We start from the raw sequence: 18,305 nt of genomic DNA, 5'->3' as shown, positions 1-18,305 counted from the left end.
GAAAATTCTCAGGTTTGTGTGCTAACTGTCCTCCTGTTTGCACAGGTGAATTCTCCATGTGTCGTGTTAACAACGGGGGATGTCAGGACCTGTGTTTGCTGACCTCTGAGGGAAGGGTCAACTGCAGCTGTCGGGGCGACAGGAAGCTATTCGAAGACAACACTTGCATAGGTAATTCAAGAATGGGACACGCTTATATGGAGGAAATGTTTATACACAGGAAACAAAGCGAGGGCGATTTCAAAATTCAGACACATTTTTTTTTATAGCTCCATAAGTAAACAGAAACACAAAATCAGATCAATGTGCCTTTAAAACACAACAACCTCGAGATAAATTTGTACACTGATTTTCAAGGTACCTAGCAAACAGGTTGTTTGGAGGACTCATCACACTTCTTCTGTGGATTTAGGCTGTCTCCATCTAATCTTGATAACTGAAGAGAAGGGGGCTGGTCGGGGACTGTCTTTGGTAGAACTTGTTATTGTTTTTGCTGAAGATGGATATTAAAAACTCTTGGCTGAGTTTTTGAGGCCGCACACTGCAGAATGAGCTGAGACTCGGGCCTCCGGCCTCTGGGCCTGCGGCTCGATTCACTCTGGCACAGCTGGCTGCCGGCGGAGCCGGCGGGCACGCCAGTGCAGCCACCTCTAGCTTCTGCCCGGTGGCTACTGGGTGACCCCTTGTCTGGGGATCCTCAGCCCTTCCCATGAGGGTGGCACGGATGCCCCTCCGGTGGTCCTCCTTGGGCTCTTGCACTCTGGGGCCTCTGGATCTCCTCCATGCCTGCTTCATGTCCTGGGGGACAGGGCTATGGCTCTCTACATCCTCTTGCAGACCATTACATGGGGAAACCATTTGAATACAAGCGCGCCGATCCACACAGGTGTGCACACAGGTGTTCACTGTTCGTAGACTTAAATCACACCTTTCTTGGCTGCTACTTCAAAGCACATTGTGCGCTTTCTGTCCTCCGTGCTGCACAACAACATTCAATATTTAGTATTTACTGCTGTTTACACTTAGCTAGATTAATGCGATAGTGTTGTGTTTAGTATGTTGCTTTGGTTTTTTTTTTTGCTTGTTTTCTATTCTTTTTCTCTCAACAGGTGATCCAGGAGATATTTTTTCCCCCTTTCTCACTGTCCCTCTCCCCTTCTGTTTTTCTTTTCCTTCCTCTTTCTTTCTCCCTTTCCTATCCCTCACTCATGTCTGTCCCGTCTGTAACAACTGAAAATAAAATAAAATAAATGATAAAAACAAAGGTCGATCAAATGGACCAATACGGCAATGCCATGATGATCCATTTGGCAAAATAAATCCATTGGGTATCCTTGTTGGTCTTCAGACAACAATTCTGACGGCTAAAGAACCAAATGGGACAGGCAAAAAAAAAAAAAAAAAAGAGCTGAGACTGAGCAGCATTACTATAGATGTGTCCCAGATGGTTCTGTTGCGTGGTGATGCTGGTGATGATGAGCAGACATTCTTCTCGGGCAGAACTTGATGTGATAAAGTAACAAGCAAAGACAGATATAGGCTCTGTGCCTGCTCTGATTGTCTTGGGTTAGGCAACTCTTCCTAAGTCCCTATTTCTCTCTTTTTGCCTGTCAGCCCTCAACACTACATGTAACAGCATTGATGAGTTTGAGTGTGGAAACGGAGACTGCGTTAACTACACCCTGACTTGTGATGGCATGGCTCACTGCAAGGACAAGTCTGATGAGAAGCAGTCATACTGCGGTGAGTGGAACCTTTTTTTTGAGCGTCAAAACACTATCAGCCGTGTTTTTTCTTGTTGGATTTTGTAGTTAGAATCCATCCTGTCTGGTTTTCAGCCAACCGCGTCTGCAAGAAAGGCTACAGACGCTGTGTGAATGGCCGCTGTGTGGGTCACAGCTCCTGGTGCAATGGGCAGGATGACTGTGGAGACAGCTCAGATGAGCTCTTCTGTAACAGTGAGTCTGTTTTTCCAATTAATCAAACATTTTTGCATTCGCATTTCTTAAAATATTGCTCTCGCTAACTGCCGCCTCTCCTCTCGCCAGCCACGCTGTGCTCGGCCGATCAGTTCCAATGCAAAGACGGCGGCTGCATCTCCAACTCCAGCAAGTGCAACCAGAAAGTGGACTGCGAGGACGCTAGTGATGAGATGAACTGCAGTAAGTTAAGATGATCGGATTTGTTCTTAAAAATTAAATGTTGACATTTTTGCTACTCTGAGGCGATGGTAAAATGTTTTGCCTTCTCTCTTTGTTAAGCCGCCACAGACTGTTCCAGTTATTTCCATCTGGGAGTGAAGGGAGTGACATTTCAGAAGTGCGAGTTCACCACACTCTGCTATGCACCTTCTTGGCAGTGTGACGGTGCCAATGACTGTGGAGACTTCTCAGATGAAAGAAATTGCCCTGGTATTTTAATTACATCTGACAGCTAAATCTACTTGGATTGAGTTTTTTTGTTAGAGTAGAAAGAACTATTTGGATTATGCCACAGGGAACAGGGAAAAACAATGAATGTTTTCATCCATTAAATTGTGGTTTGGGAGGTAATTCTCCTTGAAAAACACAGCAAAGTAAATGTAATTTGTTTTTCCTCTCTTCATGCTGGATTAACTCTTTGATGTTTCCTTTTCAAACTAACCTCTTTTCTGCTACTCTGCCAGGGAGCGGGAAAACAAAGTGTCCGACGCCCTTCTTCGCCTGCCCCAGCGGACGTTGCATCCCTATGAGCTGGACCTGTGATAAGGAGAACGACTGTGAGAACGGTGCGGACGAGGCTCATTGTGGTAAGTTTATATACGCTGTACAGGACAACAGACCGTTGCTTTGTTTCAATGTCTTTGCTTTGAATTTTACGCGTTCTCACTTCTCCTTTAGACAAGTTCTGCTCAGCCACCCAGTTTGAGTGTGGGAACCACCGCTGCATTCCTAACCGCTGGGTTTGTGATGGAGCGGATGACTGCGGGGACAGCAGTGACGAGGACAGCAAGTGCAGTAAGTGCTGAAGGCATATTTAGACATGGACAAACACTGAACTCCTAAAGTTGAGTGAATATTGCAACAGTTTTTAACCTGCAGCACTGATTAAAAGTATGAGTCACCCCTCATTTTTGTATACTGTATACTTTCATAGTCAGTAAGATTTTCTTGCAATTTTTAGTGTTCTCGATCAGTAGATCTCCAGGCGTTCAGTTATTTTCAGTCGAGTTCTTGTACCTGAACATTTTCTAAGAATTTCTTTTTGTTTGTTAAACCACTTGACTTGATTTAACTCATGCGTCAAAGTTAAGCATAAAAAGGCAACTAACTCAAGGTATGGATCAGTCTACACATAACAAACAACTTAGCAAAGAACCAATAAGTTGTATCCAAGGAAACTGGAAAAGCAGAGTACAAATGCAGAAGAGGCATTGAGTATCTACAGCAGATGAACAATATCTGAAATTCACGTCCTTAAGAAATAAGAAGAAATCCAGACATAGGAGCTGAGATAGAAAAACACACAATGGAACACCATTAGTCATGGATTGGCGTCCCCAAAGCCCGGACCTCAAAATGATTTAAACAGTGTGCGACAATCTTTACAGAGAAAGCAACAAAAAGCAGCCATCATCCAAAGAAGAGCTTTGAATGTCCTTCAAGAAGCCTGGAGAACTGAATTGTACCACATGTTTGCATGTGCTTTGCTGCACCTACCTCACATTTTCTTAGCAAAATATAAGGAAATGATGGGTGGTCTTCTGCACACTAAACAATTTTAGTTTAATAAGTGCAAAACATTAAGCTGTGTACAAAAAATGTAATTTTCTTTATATTAAAATAACCATTAATAAGCATTCCAATCAGTCACCTCTTTCTATTACAGAGACTAAAACCTGCAGTCCAGAGACGTTCCAATGCCCCGAATCACACAGGTGTATTCCTAAACGCTGGATGTGTGACGGAGATAAAGACTGTCCTGATGGAGCTGATGAGAGCATGAAAGCTGGGTGCTGTGAGTGCAAGCCGAGGGCTGAGTTTGATCAAGATAAATAGATTTTAATAACTCTCATAGACTAAGGAATATCTGTCAGTTTTAGTGATCTCACTTGTGCGCCAATTATTTCTGTGCCTCAGACTTCAACAACACATGCAGCAGCAATGAGTTCATGTGCCAGAACCGACAGTGTATACCGAAGCACTTTGTGTGTGACCATGACAACGACTGCAGCGACGGCTCAGACGAGTCCCAGGAGTGCGGTGAGTGGAGCCCTGACCTGTGATTTGAAACACTCTCCCGCCTCCTGAGTGTGGTTTTTTTTTTTTTGTTGTTGTTTTTTGAAGTAGCATGTACCGTTTGTCACTACAGAGTATCCGACGTGTGGACCGAACGAGTTCCGCTGTGCGAACGGACGCTGTCTCATTAAAAATTCATGGGAGTGTGATGGAGACTTTGACTGTCATGACCACTCAGATGAAGCTCCAAAAAATCCCCGGTGCACTGGCCCAGGTTAGACACACAGAGTCTCTCCAGAAGTACTTTATTTATTCAGTTCATGTATTCAGTATATTTATTGAATTAGTGTGATTACAGGACATGTAAAATTCGTTTTTAACCACTGAACTTGCAAAAAAAATACAAAAATAAAGGGACAATAATATTATAGCATATATAAAGGAGGTTCCAGGAAAGAAAGCGAACAAGGAGAAGTCACAGTCTTTATATTATAATTAAATACTGTATGCTAACAAGCCTAAAAGAGAATAAGACTCCACTATCTTTATCTTTTTGGCAATTGTAATCCGCTCTCAGCGTTTGCGACTGAAATTAATCCTGAGGCTTTTATATCAGCTACGCCGGCTGACATTTTCTCTTCATTTGTTTCTCATTTCATTGCTTCACTTTGCGGAACAGAGAAGAAGTGCAACGACACCGCGTACATCTGCAATAATGGAAACTGCGTGAACGAGACGTTGCTCTGCGACCATAAAGACGACTGTGGCGACGGCTCTGATGAGCTCAACTGCTTCATTAACGAGTGCCTGAACAGCAAACTGAGTGGCTGCTCCCAGCTCTGTGAAGACCTGAAAATAGGGTTTAAGGTAAGTGAACAGCATGAAATTAGGACTTGAGTTCTTAAGTAATGGATGTGTAAAAAAAATATTGCACGGACTGCTGCTTTACCTGCTCTGTGCTTTGCTCCCCCACAGTGCAGATGCCATCCCGGCTTTCATCTGAAAGATGACAGGAAGACTTGTATTGACATAGATGAATGCACAACCACTTACCCGTGCACGCAGCGGTGCATCAACACGCACGGCAGCTTCCACTGTCTGTGTGTGGAGGGTTTCCAGCTTAGCCCAGAGAACCCCACAATATGCAAATCCACTTCTGGTAAGAAATGTGACAGATTATTAGCATTCAGGGATGTGTTTAAGGGAAAGCCTCTCATAATTTGTCATATTCTCTCTTCACTCCTTGCAGATGAAGAACCCTTCCTCATCTTTGCCAACCGCTATTACCTGAGAAAGCTCAACTTGGACGGCTCTAACTACACCTTAATCAAACAGGTGAGCCCTGCAGGTTCAGTCCTGCTGATGTGATTGGAAAGTGCTGGAGTTTATCTACACAACAGACTAATGCAGTTCCCATGCCTTGACAGGGCTTGAACAATGCTGTCGCTCTAGACTTCGACTATCGCCAGCAGATGATTTATTGGACAGATGTGACCACCCAGGGCAGCATGATTCGACGCATGCACATCAATGGCAGCAATGTTCAGGTCAGCATAGAAGCGTCTTGGCAGAGGAAGAGAAATAAAATGTGCTGTTAATAACTGCTAGAAATGTAAACTATATTCAAAATGATGAATGTGTTCGTGTGTGTGTGTGTACATTGCATGTGCAGTGGAAGCCAAAGACACGCATTCATTTTCAGAAAATAAAAACTGCCTGTTCATTTGTCAGGTTCTTCACCGCACATCACTCAGCAACCCAGACGGCCTGGCAGTCGACTGGGTTGGAGGAAACCTGTACTGGTGTGATAAAGGACGGGATACTATTGAGGTGTCGAAGCTGAATGGAGCTTATCGAACAGTTCTGGTCAACAACGGCTTGAGGGAGCCTCGCGCTCTGGCTGTGGATGTACGCTACGGGTAAGAGTGACACTGCAAAATGTTCCTAACAGAGAGGGTTTTTTTTTTCTTTTTCTTTTTAGAAGAAGACTTTGTAGGTTTCTGTTTGAAGTGATGGGCTCACTTTACCAATATCTGTTGTAGTCAGTAACCTACAACTGTAGGTTACATGAGGTTAAATGAATATGAGACTCTAAATCAGTTTTTCTCAAACAGGGTAATAATACTGCTTTGGAGAACTGCAGGCTGAATAAGATTTATTTTCAAAAATGTTATGTACAATTCCTACAATTAGTAACATTTTAAAAAATGTAAGCTTGATAAAGCTCGCTTACTAGATTCATGTGTGTTCCATCCTGATCTTGTTTGATGAAACTCCTGTAGAGCACTTTGTCACTGGTCTCTTGCCTTAAAAAGCACAATTTTAATACATTTCTCTTTCTTACTCTCTAGTAAGATAGTCTTCCTGTTTTCAGTGAAAATTTGTATCTAGTTTAACGGGTCAGCTGCTGTAAAAGCTCACAGAAATGTTTTCCATCTTTTTAGTTGTGAATTTTAATCCATAGAAATGAAGTATTTTTCAGTTTCTTCTTTCTAATTTTTGATGGTCAGTGCATAATTGTCAGACAAAATATCAAAGGTTGACAAAATAAGAAGGTTGAATGTCTAGGACATCTTGAACCTTGTAAATGTTAAATTCAGATTTGCTATTAATCAGTAAACCTTATAAATATCCTTCACAGGTACTTGTACTGGTCTGACTGGGGTGACAACCCCCACATAGGGAGGATTGGGATGGATGGCACCAACAGGAGCGTCATTGTTGAGGATAAGATCACCTGGCCCAATGGTCTAACTCTGGACTTTATTAATGACCGCATTTACTGGGCTGACGCTCGGGAGGACTACATTGCGTTTGCTAGCCTGGATGGAACAAGCAGACATATAGGTAACATATACATAAACGCACAAGAGCAACTTCAGGTGTTGATTTTGTGACTAAATTCTCCGTCTTTATGCTTGCACGTTGTAGTTCTGGCCCAGGATATTCCCCACATCTTTGCCATGACTTTATTTGAGGAGTACATCTACTGGACAGACTGGGAAACAAAGTCCATCAACAGAGCTCACAAGACTCTGGGGACCAACAAGACCATGCTGATCAGCACCTTACACAGACCCATGGACATCCACATTTACCACCCATATCGCCAACCTGATGGTAGGACCAAGATACCCGTCATTAACAACCACATGTTAATCTTCATCTGTGCTCTGGTTCTGTCTGATTTGCTCTGTGTTCTCCTTGTTAACATGTCTCTCCTCCTCAGTGGAAGGCCACCCGTGCCAGACTAACAATGGAGGCTGCAGTAACCTGTGCTTGCTCTCTCCTGGAGGTGGTTACAAGTGTGCTTGCCCCACCAACTTTTACCTAGCAGCCGATGGCAAACACTGCTTGTCCAACTGCACCGCCAGTCAGGTAAAAGCATATCTGCCTGTATTAAAACATGATGACGCATCACACTACCAGATATTTTAAAAAATTCATCTGTTTTTCTTCTTTTCCTTCAGTTTGTTTGTAAAAACGACAAATGCATCCCATTCTGGTGGAAGTGTGACACTGAAGATGACTGTGGTGACCACTCAGATGAGCCCGCAGACTGCCGTGAGTGATCAGACCGTAGCAGTCGTGACACATTACTGTTGTAGGCTGACGTTTTGGTTATGGTGGTTAATAATGCGCCACGTATTCTCCCTGTAGCTGAGTTTAGGTGCAGACCAGGCCAGTTCCAGTGTGGTACGGGCATCTGTACTAACCCGGCCTACATCTGTGACGGAGACAATGACTGCCAGGATAACTCTGATGAAGCCAACTGCGGTACAAACACCTCCACGTGTCTACAGAGTCTAAATTAGAACTGACAGTCTTTATCTCATGTAATCACTATTTATTGTATTTGTTTGGGGTTTTTTTCAGACATCCACGTATGCCTGCCAAGTCAGTTTAAATGTTCCCACCCTAGTCGATGTATCCCTGGCATCTTCCGCTGCAATGGGCAGGACAACTGTGGAGACGGAGAGGATGAGAAAGACTGCCGTAAGTCATTAGTTCCTCTTCTATTTTCTTAGTGTCTCCCTTGCCTGTTCCCTACAGTGTGGCTGCCTTTTTATCTTAAACACTTTGGTTCGGAGCAAGCTGTCTCCATCACTTGTAGCAAATTTGTCCCCAGAGGATGAACCCATCTGATCGCAGAGAGGCCATAACCGTCCATCTTTTGTCTCACTTAGGCCACTATACTATTAAGCAGATGGGAAATTGCTAAACGCTGTGTCCCTCTCCGGAGGATCTCTGTCCTTTTTGACCTTTCCTTTAGCAACGAAGCCCTTGGGCCAAATTATGTTGCATAATGTAATTGGGATGGCATTTGGTAAGGACATTTCATTTTCCCTAGAGAGAGATTACATGAACTGTTCAGTTGTAGTATCCAGAGGTCAAAATTAGCATTTTAGCACCTTTATAGCAGGATCTCCATGTTTGCACTTTGAAGGAGCCGGTAGCAGAACCCAAGCACTGCAGCCTTTTAACATGTGAATTCTTCAAATGGAGAGCAGCTTGTCTTTATTTAGTGTGATGAAGTAAATGGGCCCATCTGTTTGCCTCATATGCAGCGGAGGTAACGTGCGCCCCCAACCAGTTCCAGTGTACCATCACGAAGCGCTGCATCCCACGGGTGTGGGTGTGTGACAGGGACAACGACTGCGTGGATGGATCTGATGAGCCTGCCAACTGCAGTAAGACATCTTTCTTTTTATTACGACGCCAAAACAATTGCTCTGCTTATGAAGAGCGTCTCCTCCGCACCGAAATGAAATGGCTCAGTAATAGAATCTGACCAATTATACTAATGAGACGCTGTGAATGTCAGCACCAGAGGAAATCTGGATGCGGAGAATATTGCGCTGGAGTTTAAAAGAGAAATTTAAAACTACGGAGTGAAACAGAGCTGCATCTAGACTTTTATCATGTCGTCGTTCACCCTTTTATTGTCGATTGATTAAAACCCAGGCAATTCTTTTTACAGCATCAGTAAAGGAGGCATGATCTGTTTATCCGTTAGGAGGGAATTAGCCTGTAAAGTCCCATATCTACTTTTGAGGGTCTAACCCAGTCAGTCTCCTCTGTTGCAGCTCAGATGACATGCGGTGTGGATGAGTTCCGCTGCAAGGACTCGGGCCGCTGCATCCCGGCACGATGGAAGTGTGACGGAGAGGATGACTGCGGGGACGCGTCGGATGAACCCAAGGAGGAGTGTGGTAAGGAAAGAGTTTTGGAAGGTGAATAAAGATAAAAGATGCTGGCGATGAGGGGAAACTTGTGCTAAATATGTATTTTTGTACAGATGAGCGGACGTGTGAGCCTTACCAGTTCCGCTGTAAAAACAACCGCTGCGTGCCTGGCCGCTGGCAATGCGACTACGACAATGATTGCGGCGATAACTCAGACGAAGACAAGTGTGGTAGGTCACCCCAGCTTTTCTTACTTTTGGATGGGACGCCGCCCACTAACACTCTCAACCACCCTCGACGCACAGTGATTTGTAATCTAATTGTTAAGTAATCTGTTCCATTAGAGTGGGTTTTAGTGGTGAGCAGGGTTTCGCTTGTCACTCTGCGTTTGTGTCTTATATTTATACATGCATGGTTGAGATTTAATTTGTTTTTAAGTTAGATGGCTCTACGGCCATTTGCACATCTCACGTTCACATCATCTCATGTCTGTTTTGCATTTCACACTGGCCAGTTGCTGTGAGCCAGAGGTAGGTGTTATCACCAGTTACCCAGCCCTTTGTGTGCCCCCGGCTTTTCTTTTAGTCCTGCCAGTATTTTTTTTCCATTTTATTTGTTTATTTTTAAATCCCAGTAGCTCTTTTAGCTCCCGTGTTTCACATGCCCGATTCCGTACCCACCAAGCCAACCCTGTGATATGAACTATCTGACTTATTTTATCCACGTACGTCCGGCTCTCAACAGAGCTTCTTGTGTTGTTTTTTTCAGTCTGCTCTATTCCCGCCTTTTCTCTTCTATTTTCCTTTCCTTACACCTCTCCTTGCTCCTTGCTTTGACTCTCCTTGCTCCTTAATCATGCTCACACCCATTCTGAGCGCTTGTCCCTGTGTCTTCAGTGCCTCGCCAGTGCTCCGAGAGTGAGTTTGCCTGCACAAACGGCCGTTGCATTGCAGGGCGCTGGAAGTGTGACGGGGACCACGACTGCGCTGATGGCTCAGATGAGGTATCGCTCACATTTTAACTTCTGATGGAACTTTTTGGTTTAAAATCTGACGTGTTATAATGTAAGCAATTCATTTTTTTTTCTTTTCAGAATGGCTGTGATGTGAAATGTGACAGAGATCAGTTCCAATGTAAAAACGGCCACTGCATTCCCCTCCGCTGGCGCTGTGATGAAGATCCCGATTGCATGGATGGCAGTGACGAAGAGAGCTGCGACAGCGGCGGTAAGAAGCATGCGTCATCGTACCACCACTGGATATTTCTAACAAAGCTAATTCTTAAAATATCAGCATCTAAGACCGATGATGACTGAGCGCTCGCCGCTTTGTTTCAGCTGGTAGACACTGCCCCCAGGATGAGTTCCAGTGCAACAACACCCTTTGTAAACCACTGGGCTGGACGTGTGATGGTGAGGATGACTGTGGAGACAACTCTGATGAGAACCCACAACAGTGTGGTGAGAACCAGTGCATTCCTCACATTGCTAGAATTACAGAAGACCATTTGATAGCCTGCTCTTATAGAGGTTTTCCTGTTCCTTAATGCTTTTTCTCCTTTGGTCCTTCAGTTAAATTCCAGTGTCCACCCACAAGACAGTTCCGGTGCCATAACGACCGTGTCTGTCTACCTGTATCAAAACGGTGCGATGGTGTGAACAACTGTGGGGACAACAGTGACGAACTCAACTGCTGTAAGTGTGCTTTTTTGAAAATGAGTATTTATTATTGGATTGATAAGGAGGGCAGGGTTTTAGTAACTTACTGTAACGTCAGATAAAAGCTGCGTATTGTTTTGCAATTGGATGTAATTTTTCACATGTAACATGTTAAAAATAAATTCTCTGTGACCCTTGTTCTCTTCCAAAAGGGAGTACCTCCAAACCAGCGTGCCAAAAGGACGAGTTCGGGTGCTTGAACGGCCGTTGCATCAGCTCAGTTCTGCGCTGCAACTACTTCAACGACTGTGAGGACTATGGCTCTGATGAAGTCAACTGCAGTAAGAAAGGTATGTTGGGCCACAGTGAATTTGTCACATTGGCAGTGTTCACCCTCTGACCGCCTGCTGCCCGTTTCCTTGCCCGCAGACACAGTGCTGAATGACTGTCGCAGTAACAAGACGGTCTGTGGAGACGGAGATGAAGCTCACTGCGTGGTCAACGGCACAGACTCTTTCTGCTCCTGCAAACCTGGCTTCACATCCAGTGGACGTAACAGATGTCAAGGTACCCTGGCTTCATTTTTCATGTGTCTTTTTACAACTCTAAGGCGCTTTGTATTTGCGTTGTGTGTCATGTGGTTTTTGGGGTGTTTCACAGATAAGAACGAGTGCAAGGAGTTCGGAGTGTGTTCCCACATCTGCAACAACACTAAGGGTTCCTACAAGTGCAGCTGCCACAAGTACTTCAGCAGAATCAATGACACATGCAAAGCTGATAGTAAGTACTTCTAACCTAATCCAGCAATGTTTTGGGTTCGTTTGTTGTTTTGGTTAACGAGCAAAAGGTTGCTGGTTCGATTCCAGCCAGAGACACAAATCCCATTTGGGGTTGCATCAGGAAGTGTAAAACTGCCACATCAAATATGCAGAGTTACTCGCCGTGGTGACCCCTTGTGGCAAGGGAGAAGCAGAAAGTAGCTTCTATATATACACTCTACATTCTTTGTGTTTATTTCAATGCCTTCCTATACCAGAACTCACTTTGCTCTTCATCCCCAGCTCAGAGACAAGTCCTCTACATCGCTGATGACAATGAAATCCGCAGCCTGGACCCTTCCATGCCAAACTGGCACTATGAGCAGATCTTCCAGGGTGATGCCAACGTGCGCATTGATGCCATGGACCTGCACGTGAAGACGAATCGCATTTACTGGACCAACTGGCACACGGGACGCATTTCTTCCTACGATTTGCCTTCTTCCTCCTCGTCCCCCAACAGCAACAACAACCGCGACCGACGCCAGAGTGACTCCAGGATCACCAGCCTTGAGGTAACTTTGTGTTTCTTGTGTGTTCTTGCTGCGTGCTTACAGAAAACTGATCTACCATAAACAAAGAAAGACTATTTGTCCAGTTTTATAGATTCTTGTTGCAGTTTCAATTTCTTGTTTGTTTTCAGATTCCTGATCTGAAAATGCCCCGGGGCATCGCTGTGGACTGGGTGGCAGGGAACTTGTACTGGACTGACTCTGGTAGAGATGTGATCGAGGTGGCCCAGATAAGTGGAGGACGCCACCGCAAAACCCTGATCTCAGGCATGATTGATGAGCCTCATGCAATTGTAGTTGACCCCCAGAGAGGGTAAGTGGTTTGTGGGAGGTGTAATATGCAGTCATATCGGAGAAAGGAGTTTGAAGAATGCACAGTGTGTTTTAATTGTGTTGACATCAGAGAAATTACTTTTCATTCATTAGGAAAATGTACTGGGCCGACTGGGGCAACCACCCCAAGATTGAAACAGCTGCTATGGATGGAACCATGAGAGAGACTCTGGTTGAAGAAAACATTCAATGGCCAACCGGTAAACCACACAGCTATACAAAAGCAACACTTTATTTTCATCTGACCTGCAGTTAGTATAAAGTTTGAGTATTTCCTCTTTTAAACTTTCTCTAATTTACTGTGTGTGCATAGGCCTGGCGGTGGACTACTTTAACGAGCGTCTGTACTGGGCTGATGCTAAACTCTCAGTGATTTGCAGCGTGAAGCTGAACGGCAGTGACGCCATCGTGGCTGTAAACAGCATTAAAAACAGTTGAGTGGCATCTATTTGCATTCTACAGCTCTTCTTGTGATCACTTCTGATCGATCCGTCTTTATTAGTCAGGAATCCGTTCCAATTACACCTTTGTTTCTACTCAGAGCTCCATCAGCCCTTCAGCATCGATGTGTTTGAGGACTACATCTATGGCGTCACCTACATCAACAATTACGTCTTCCGGGTGAACAAATTTGGCAAAGGCCCCATCGAGAACCTGACAACCGGAATAAATCACGCCACAGATATCGCCCTGTATCACCGTTACAAACAACCTGAAAGTGAGTGTGAGGAAAAAAGAAAAGAGCAAAAGTTCAAACAGCAGCAGCAGTGTTTAATCCGTTAGTGCACTGAAGCAGCTGTCTCCCCCATTTTTAATTCTTGTTCTCACGCTCTTTCTATCAGTGACTAATCCCTGCGACAGGAAGAAATGCGAGTGGCTGTGCCTGCTAAGCCCCAGCGGACCTGTGTGCACTTGTCCCAACGGACGTACGCTGGACAACGGCACATGTGTAGAGCTTCCTACTCCCACACTGTCTCCTATCTGTGAGTCCACAGACAGAAAGTACACACTCGCACACACAGAATGTACGCAGGCACTGCCTTGTATATGTATGTATATGAATGCTACTGAAGGATTTTGTCGCCTACAGCTCCTCCTAGCGGTCCCTGCTTAATCCAGTGTATGAACGGCGGCAGCTGTTTCCTAAATGCCCACAAGCAGCCCAAGTGCCGCTGCCAACCTAATTATGGAGGAGATCGATGCGAGATTGACCAATGCAGGGACTACTGCAAGAATGGAGGCACATGCACACCTTCCCCTACAGGTTAGATATGAAAACGTAGCTTACTTTGCTATATTTATAATGCCCGATATTGCAGTTAACAGCTGGGTTAAAATATTGCTTTATAGGCTACCTTCATGGTTCTGTTGGCCCAGTAAAATATTGCACACTTTTCTCCATTTCCCACCCATCCTTCCCTTCATTTCTCTTCATGTATCTGTCCTCCCACAGGCTCTCCTACCTGTCGTTGCCTGACAGGCTTTACAGGACCAAATTGTAACCTGCACACTTGTGAGAATTACTGCCGGAATAAAGGCAATTGTACGGTCAGCGCTGGAAACCAGCCAACTTGTAACTGCCCGTCTGGCTTCCTTGGCGACCAGTGCCAGTACAGTGAGTGTTTGCGTTGTCTGTGTGACGCGACAAGTTTCAAACTGTTAAAATAAATAAAGAAAAAGAACAGTTGAAATGAGCCTTTATGATGTGGCTAGGAATTAATGCACCTATGCGCTTATTTGTGTGCGCCCATGTGTGCAGGAACCTGCGAAGCCCATTGTCTGAACGCGGGTACGTGTCTGGAGAGCGAAAGCGGCACCAAACTGTGCCGCTGCCTGCCCCAGTACACCGGTAGCACATGTGAGATTGACAGGTGTCACTACTGTCGGGATGGCGAGTGCATCCGCAGCAATACTTTGACATCGGTGGTGAACTTCACCTGTCGGTAAGAGCACTTATAATTTGCCTCAGATTAATGGAAAAGAAACATAAATGCGTGAAGGTGTCACATTTTGCTCAATTTCTTTTTTTCCATAGCTGCACAGATGGCCGAGTCCAGCCCAGCTGTTACACATGCGATACGAACGAGTACTGTGCAAATGGCCAGTGCTCTATAGACTCCAATACTCGCCTTCCAAAGTGCATGTGAGGAGTGCATTCATTCATATTTGTTGTCTATCAGTCTTGGTTAAATCCTTTGCATTGTTTCATAGTGTGCATGAATATTTCTGTTTGCATATATCTCTGTCATTATAATACTGCATAGTTTACATATTTTTTATTGTGTCATCTTGTATTGGTGTCTGTGTTCATGTGTAGATGTTCACCTGGCTGGGAAGGGCATCGCTGTGAGTCTGTGGCCAGTAGTGATGCTTCAGGTTCAGGCGGACGTGAGTCAGCTCTTCCACTGTGACGTTGATAACAGAGGTTTCTTGAGTTTTGTTTGATGAGGCTGTTTGTTTTTAATTCTTTGTGTGCAGGCACAGTCTCCATACTGATTGCAGTCCTGATGCTGTTGCTGCTGATCCTCCTGGCTGCAGGAGCGTTGTTCTGGTACAGGAGAAGGATGAGAGGGTGAGTAACACGACATTCAAAACTTTACTTTGGCCTCTTCTTTTTGTTTTTTGTTTCCTTTTTTCTTCCCCCTTTTCTTCCTCCTTTCCGTTCTTCGATCTGCACTTTTACTCTCCTCCTCTGTAATGACATCTCTTCTGCTCCTCAGGTCTAGCCGGCCCGGAAAAACCGGCTCCAGACGCTTGCGGTAACGGCTGCCAGGGTTACACTTTTCTCTCCATGCCCTCTTTCAGTTCTTCATTCTGATGCTCTCTCTTTCCCTGCCTCTCCCTTAACCATGAGTTCCTGTGCTGTGTTTGGTCCTTAGTGTTGTGCCATTTTTTTTTCTGATGGTCATTGAGGCTGTAGGTCATCCCGCTCCTACAGTGTCCGTCCTGTGTAGTTATTCTCTTTCAAAGCAAGGCTCCAGGGCAGATCTATTAAAAAGATTAAATGAATAGATCTGTCTGTGTGTTAGCCAGTGCTGTAGGTCTTTCATATTGTTGTCCATCATATTGTGCCATAATGTACTGTGTTGTGGTTTGAGCTGTGGTAGTGTCTCTTGTAGCGAGACATGGAGAGTCCAGTAGCATTGTTCCAAGCTCTGACTGGAAAATGCAACTTCCCAAAATCCAGCATTTACTTAGCCATGGATACTTCATTCGTATTTTAGAGGAATGATTGTGGATTTATTGGGGGTCTGGGAAGATATCCAGGTCCAGTATGTCTGGATCTGACATTACCTCCTGTACATGAATGCTGGGTTTGTGTTGGTCCTTGTGCTGTGGCTTAGCCTGGATGGTGGTGAGAGTCATGCAATGCCTCTCCCCTCCCGTCGTAATGTGGCTGTGTCCCTGCTTGCACTCTTCAGGCAGCTCTACTCTTGAACAAAAGATGAAATTATGACTGCTCTCCTTGTCATTTTGTATAGGGCCAAGGGCTTCCAGCACCAAAGGATGACCAATGGGGCAATGAATGTTGAGATTGGAAACCCTGCTTACAAGATCTATGAGGGCGAGCCTGATGACGATGCTGGGGAGCTGCTCGATGCAGACTTCACTCTGGACCCAGACAAGGTAGAGAAAAATATAGACGTGTGCAAAACTTCAGTCACTCTTTATTTCTTTATAATGTTCTTGGTCAAAGGAGCTTGCAAAGAAAAGCGTCTGGACTTCTTTAAGTTGCTTGAAGACGTTTCACCTCTCATCCGAGAAGCTTCTTCAGTTCTAAGGTCAAATGGTGGAGAGTCCCAGATATAAACCTAGTGGGAGTATTCCCCCACAGAGGGACAAAAGGACCCCCTGATGATCCTCTAATCGCCTGGGCCAAGGTGTGAAACTGGGTGTGGGTCCCAATCAGCCAGAGTTTCGGGGGAGTTCATTGTGAAACCTGGCCCCACCTTATCATGCGAATTCCTGAGGTCAGATGGCCCAGGGTGTGAGTGGGCGTTAAGGCGTCTGGGGAGGGAACTCAAAACTGGATTATAGATGGCAGAGAGTTGGTGTCGTAAACCACCGCCTCTGTTCAAAGATGGTCGCTCACAGTGGACATAGATGGCTTCTTTCACTCCTCTTTCAAACCATCTGTCCTCTCTGTCCAAAATGTGAACATTGGCATCCTCGAAAGAGTGTCCTTTATCCTTAAGATGCAGATGGACAGCTGAGTCTTGTCCTGTGGAGGTGGCTCTTCTGTGTTGTGCCATGCACTTGTGAAGTGGCTGTTTGGTCTCTCCGATGTAGAGGTCTGGGCATTCCTCGCTGCACTGTACAGCATACACCACATTGTTAAGTCTGTGTTTTGGAGTTTTGTCTTTCGGGTGAAAGAAAGACAAAACTCCAAAACACAAATGTGCCAATGTTCACATTTTGGACAGAGAGGACAGATGGTTTGAAAGAGGAGTGAAAGAAGCCATCTATGTCCACTGTGAGCGACCATCTTTGAACAGAGGCGGTGGTTTACAACACCAACTCTCTGCCATCTATAATCCAGTTTTGAGTTCCCTCCCCAGACGCCTTAACGCCCACTCACATCCTGGGCCATCTGACCTCAGGAATTCGCATGATAAGGTGGGGCCAGGTTTCACAATGAACTCCCCCGAAACTCTGGCTGATTGGGACCCACACCCAGTTTCACACCTTGGCCCAGGCGATTAGAGGATCATCAGGGGGTCCTTTTGTCCCTCTGTGGGGGGACACTCCCACTAGGTTTATATCTGGGACTCTCCACCATTTGACCTTAGAACTGAAGAAGCTTCTCGGATGAGAGGTGAAACGTGTTCAAGCAACTTAAAGAAGTCCAGGCGCTTTTCTTTGCAAGCTCCTTTGACTACAATGACCTGGATGGCTGAGAACCTTCACAGACATATAGTGTTCTTGCAAGTTGCCAGACTATTATAATGCAGTTTTTATTAAAAAAAAAATGTCCTGAGTAATAGTTCTCCAGGCTTCGCTATTTTTTGACCTATTTTCAGTCCAGTCCTTGTACCTGACTATTTTCAGAGGGATGCTTTCTTGTTTGTTAAGCCAATTAACGCCAACCTATTAATCATTGAAGGGTTTAAAAAAGGTGCCTAACTCAAGTGATGAAGCAGTTTTCTGTTTACACATAACAAGCAACTTAGCAAAGAACCAGTTCTATCTTTAGGCACTTCGTTATTTGCAGACTGTTGCAAAAATCATCATCAGACAGCACAGACAAGCTTAAAATAGTATTGTTGCACCAACAAAGCGATTCCCAAAAAGGCTATTAGCCCCCAAAAATTGGCATCTCTCAGCATGGTGTGCAGTGTGTCCTTAAAAACACTTGATGAACAGCAGGTCATGGAAGGTCATGTAATTAAGAAACAAGAAAGGTTCAGCAAAGACCTGACACGGGACCTGAGAGATGCAGGTGAAGCGATTAATCCAAATTTTCAGTTTTTGATTTAAATTGTCATCAGTGTATATGGAAGCGAGCTTTGAATGTCCTACAAGAAGAAGAAGCTTGCCTACGAGAGTTCAGGGTATGTTGAAGAATAAAGCTGGTTATACTG

The 18,305-nt window shown here is 44.8% G+C and overlaps 1 protein-coding gene across 5 annotated transcripts in view; it reads left to right on the top strand.

Annotated features, from left to right (window-relative positions):
* lrp1aa (low density lipoprotein receptor-related protein 1Aa) overlaps window positions 1-18,305 on the top strand; it is a 102,757-nt gene that overhangs the window by 82,390 nt on the left and 2,062 nt on the right. For 2 of the 5 annotated variants that reach the window (XM_085160782.1, XM_085160780.1), the window contains 45 exons: window positions 46-171; window positions 1,615-1,743; window positions 1,839-1,958; window positions 2,049-2,162; window positions 2,262-2,411; window positions 2,666-2,788; window positions 2,880-2,996; window positions 3,868-3,996; window positions 4,119-4,241; window positions 4,351-4,491; window positions 4,897-5,084; window positions 5,193-5,376; window positions 5,467-5,552; window positions 5,645-5,764; window positions 5,949-6,136; window positions 6,859-7,064; window positions 7,149-7,337; window positions 7,447-7,595; window positions 7,688-7,781; window positions 7,878-7,994; window positions 8,094-8,213; window positions 8,786-8,908; window positions 9,305-9,430; window positions 9,517-9,633; window positions 10,300-10,406; window positions 10,497-10,629; window positions 10,740-10,862; window positions 10,974-11,096; window positions 11,273-11,410; window positions 11,490-11,627; window positions 11,721-11,840; window positions 12,122-12,393; window positions 12,522-12,703; window positions 12,817-12,923; window positions 13,037-13,156; window positions 13,265-13,441; window positions 13,566-13,706; window positions 13,814-13,987; window positions 14,177-14,338; window positions 14,483-14,666; window positions 14,759-14,866; window positions 15,041-15,111; window positions 15,202-15,295; window positions 15,444-15,482; window positions 16,206-16,350. In XM_085160782.1, coding sequence (XP_085016908.1) covers window positions 46-171; window positions 1,615-1,743; window positions 1,839-1,958; window positions 2,049-2,162; window positions 2,262-2,411; window positions 2,666-2,788; window positions 2,880-2,996; window positions 3,868-3,996; window positions 4,119-4,241; window positions 4,351-4,491; window positions 4,897-5,084; window positions 5,193-5,376; window positions 5,467-5,552; window positions 5,645-5,764; window positions 5,949-6,136; window positions 6,859-7,064; window positions 7,149-7,337; window positions 7,447-7,595; window positions 7,688-7,781; window positions 7,878-7,994; window positions 8,094-8,213; window positions 8,786-8,908; window positions 9,305-9,430; window positions 9,517-9,633; window positions 10,300-10,406; window positions 10,497-10,629; window positions 10,740-10,862; window positions 10,974-11,096; window positions 11,273-11,410; window positions 11,490-11,627; window positions 11,721-11,840; window positions 12,122-12,393; window positions 12,522-12,703; window positions 12,817-12,923; window positions 13,037-13,156; window positions 13,265-13,441; window positions 13,566-13,706; window positions 13,814-13,987; window positions 14,177-14,338; window positions 14,483-14,666; window positions 14,759-14,866; window positions 15,041-15,111; window positions 15,202-15,295; window positions 15,444-15,482; window positions 16,206-16,350 — 6,137 coding nt within the window. Of the gene's footprint in view, window positions 1-45; window positions 172-1,614; window positions 1,744-1,838; window positions 1,959-2,048; window positions 2,163-2,261; window positions 2,412-2,665; window positions 2,789-2,879; window positions 2,997-3,867; window positions 3,997-4,118; window positions 4,242-4,350; window positions 4,492-4,896; window positions 5,085-5,192; window positions 5,377-5,466; window positions 5,553-5,644; window positions 5,765-5,948; window positions 6,137-6,858; window positions 7,065-7,148; window positions 7,338-7,446; window positions 7,596-7,687; window positions 7,782-7,877; window positions 7,995-8,093; window positions 8,214-8,785; window positions 8,909-9,304; window positions 9,431-9,516; window positions 9,634-10,299; window positions 10,407-10,496; window positions 10,630-10,739; window positions 10,863-10,973; window positions 11,097-11,272; window positions 11,411-11,489; window positions 11,628-11,720; window positions 11,841-12,121; window positions 12,394-12,521; window positions 12,704-12,816; window positions 12,924-13,036; window positions 13,157-13,264; window positions 13,442-13,565; window positions 13,707-13,813; window positions 13,988-14,176; window positions 14,339-14,482; window positions 14,667-14,758; window positions 14,867-15,040; window positions 15,112-15,201; window positions 15,296-15,443; window positions 15,483-16,205; window positions 16,390-17,625; window positions 18,024-18,305 lie in introns of those variants that run through there. The other 3 variants (XM_085160784.1, XM_085160781.1, XM_085160783.1) reach the window with 2 other exon arrangements.

The sequence above is a fragment of the Neolamprologus multifasciatus genome, chromosome 5, assembly GCF_963576455.1.
Source record: "Neolamprologus multifasciatus chromosome 5, fNeoMul1.2, whole genome shotgun sequence".
Classification (NCBI taxonomy): domain Eukaryota; kingdom Metazoa; phylum Chordata; class Actinopteri; order Cichliformes; family Cichlidae; genus Neolamprologus; species Neolamprologus multifasciatus.
Note: the sequence above shows the minus strand (reverse complement) of the source record. Positions and strands in the feature narration are given on the sequence as shown.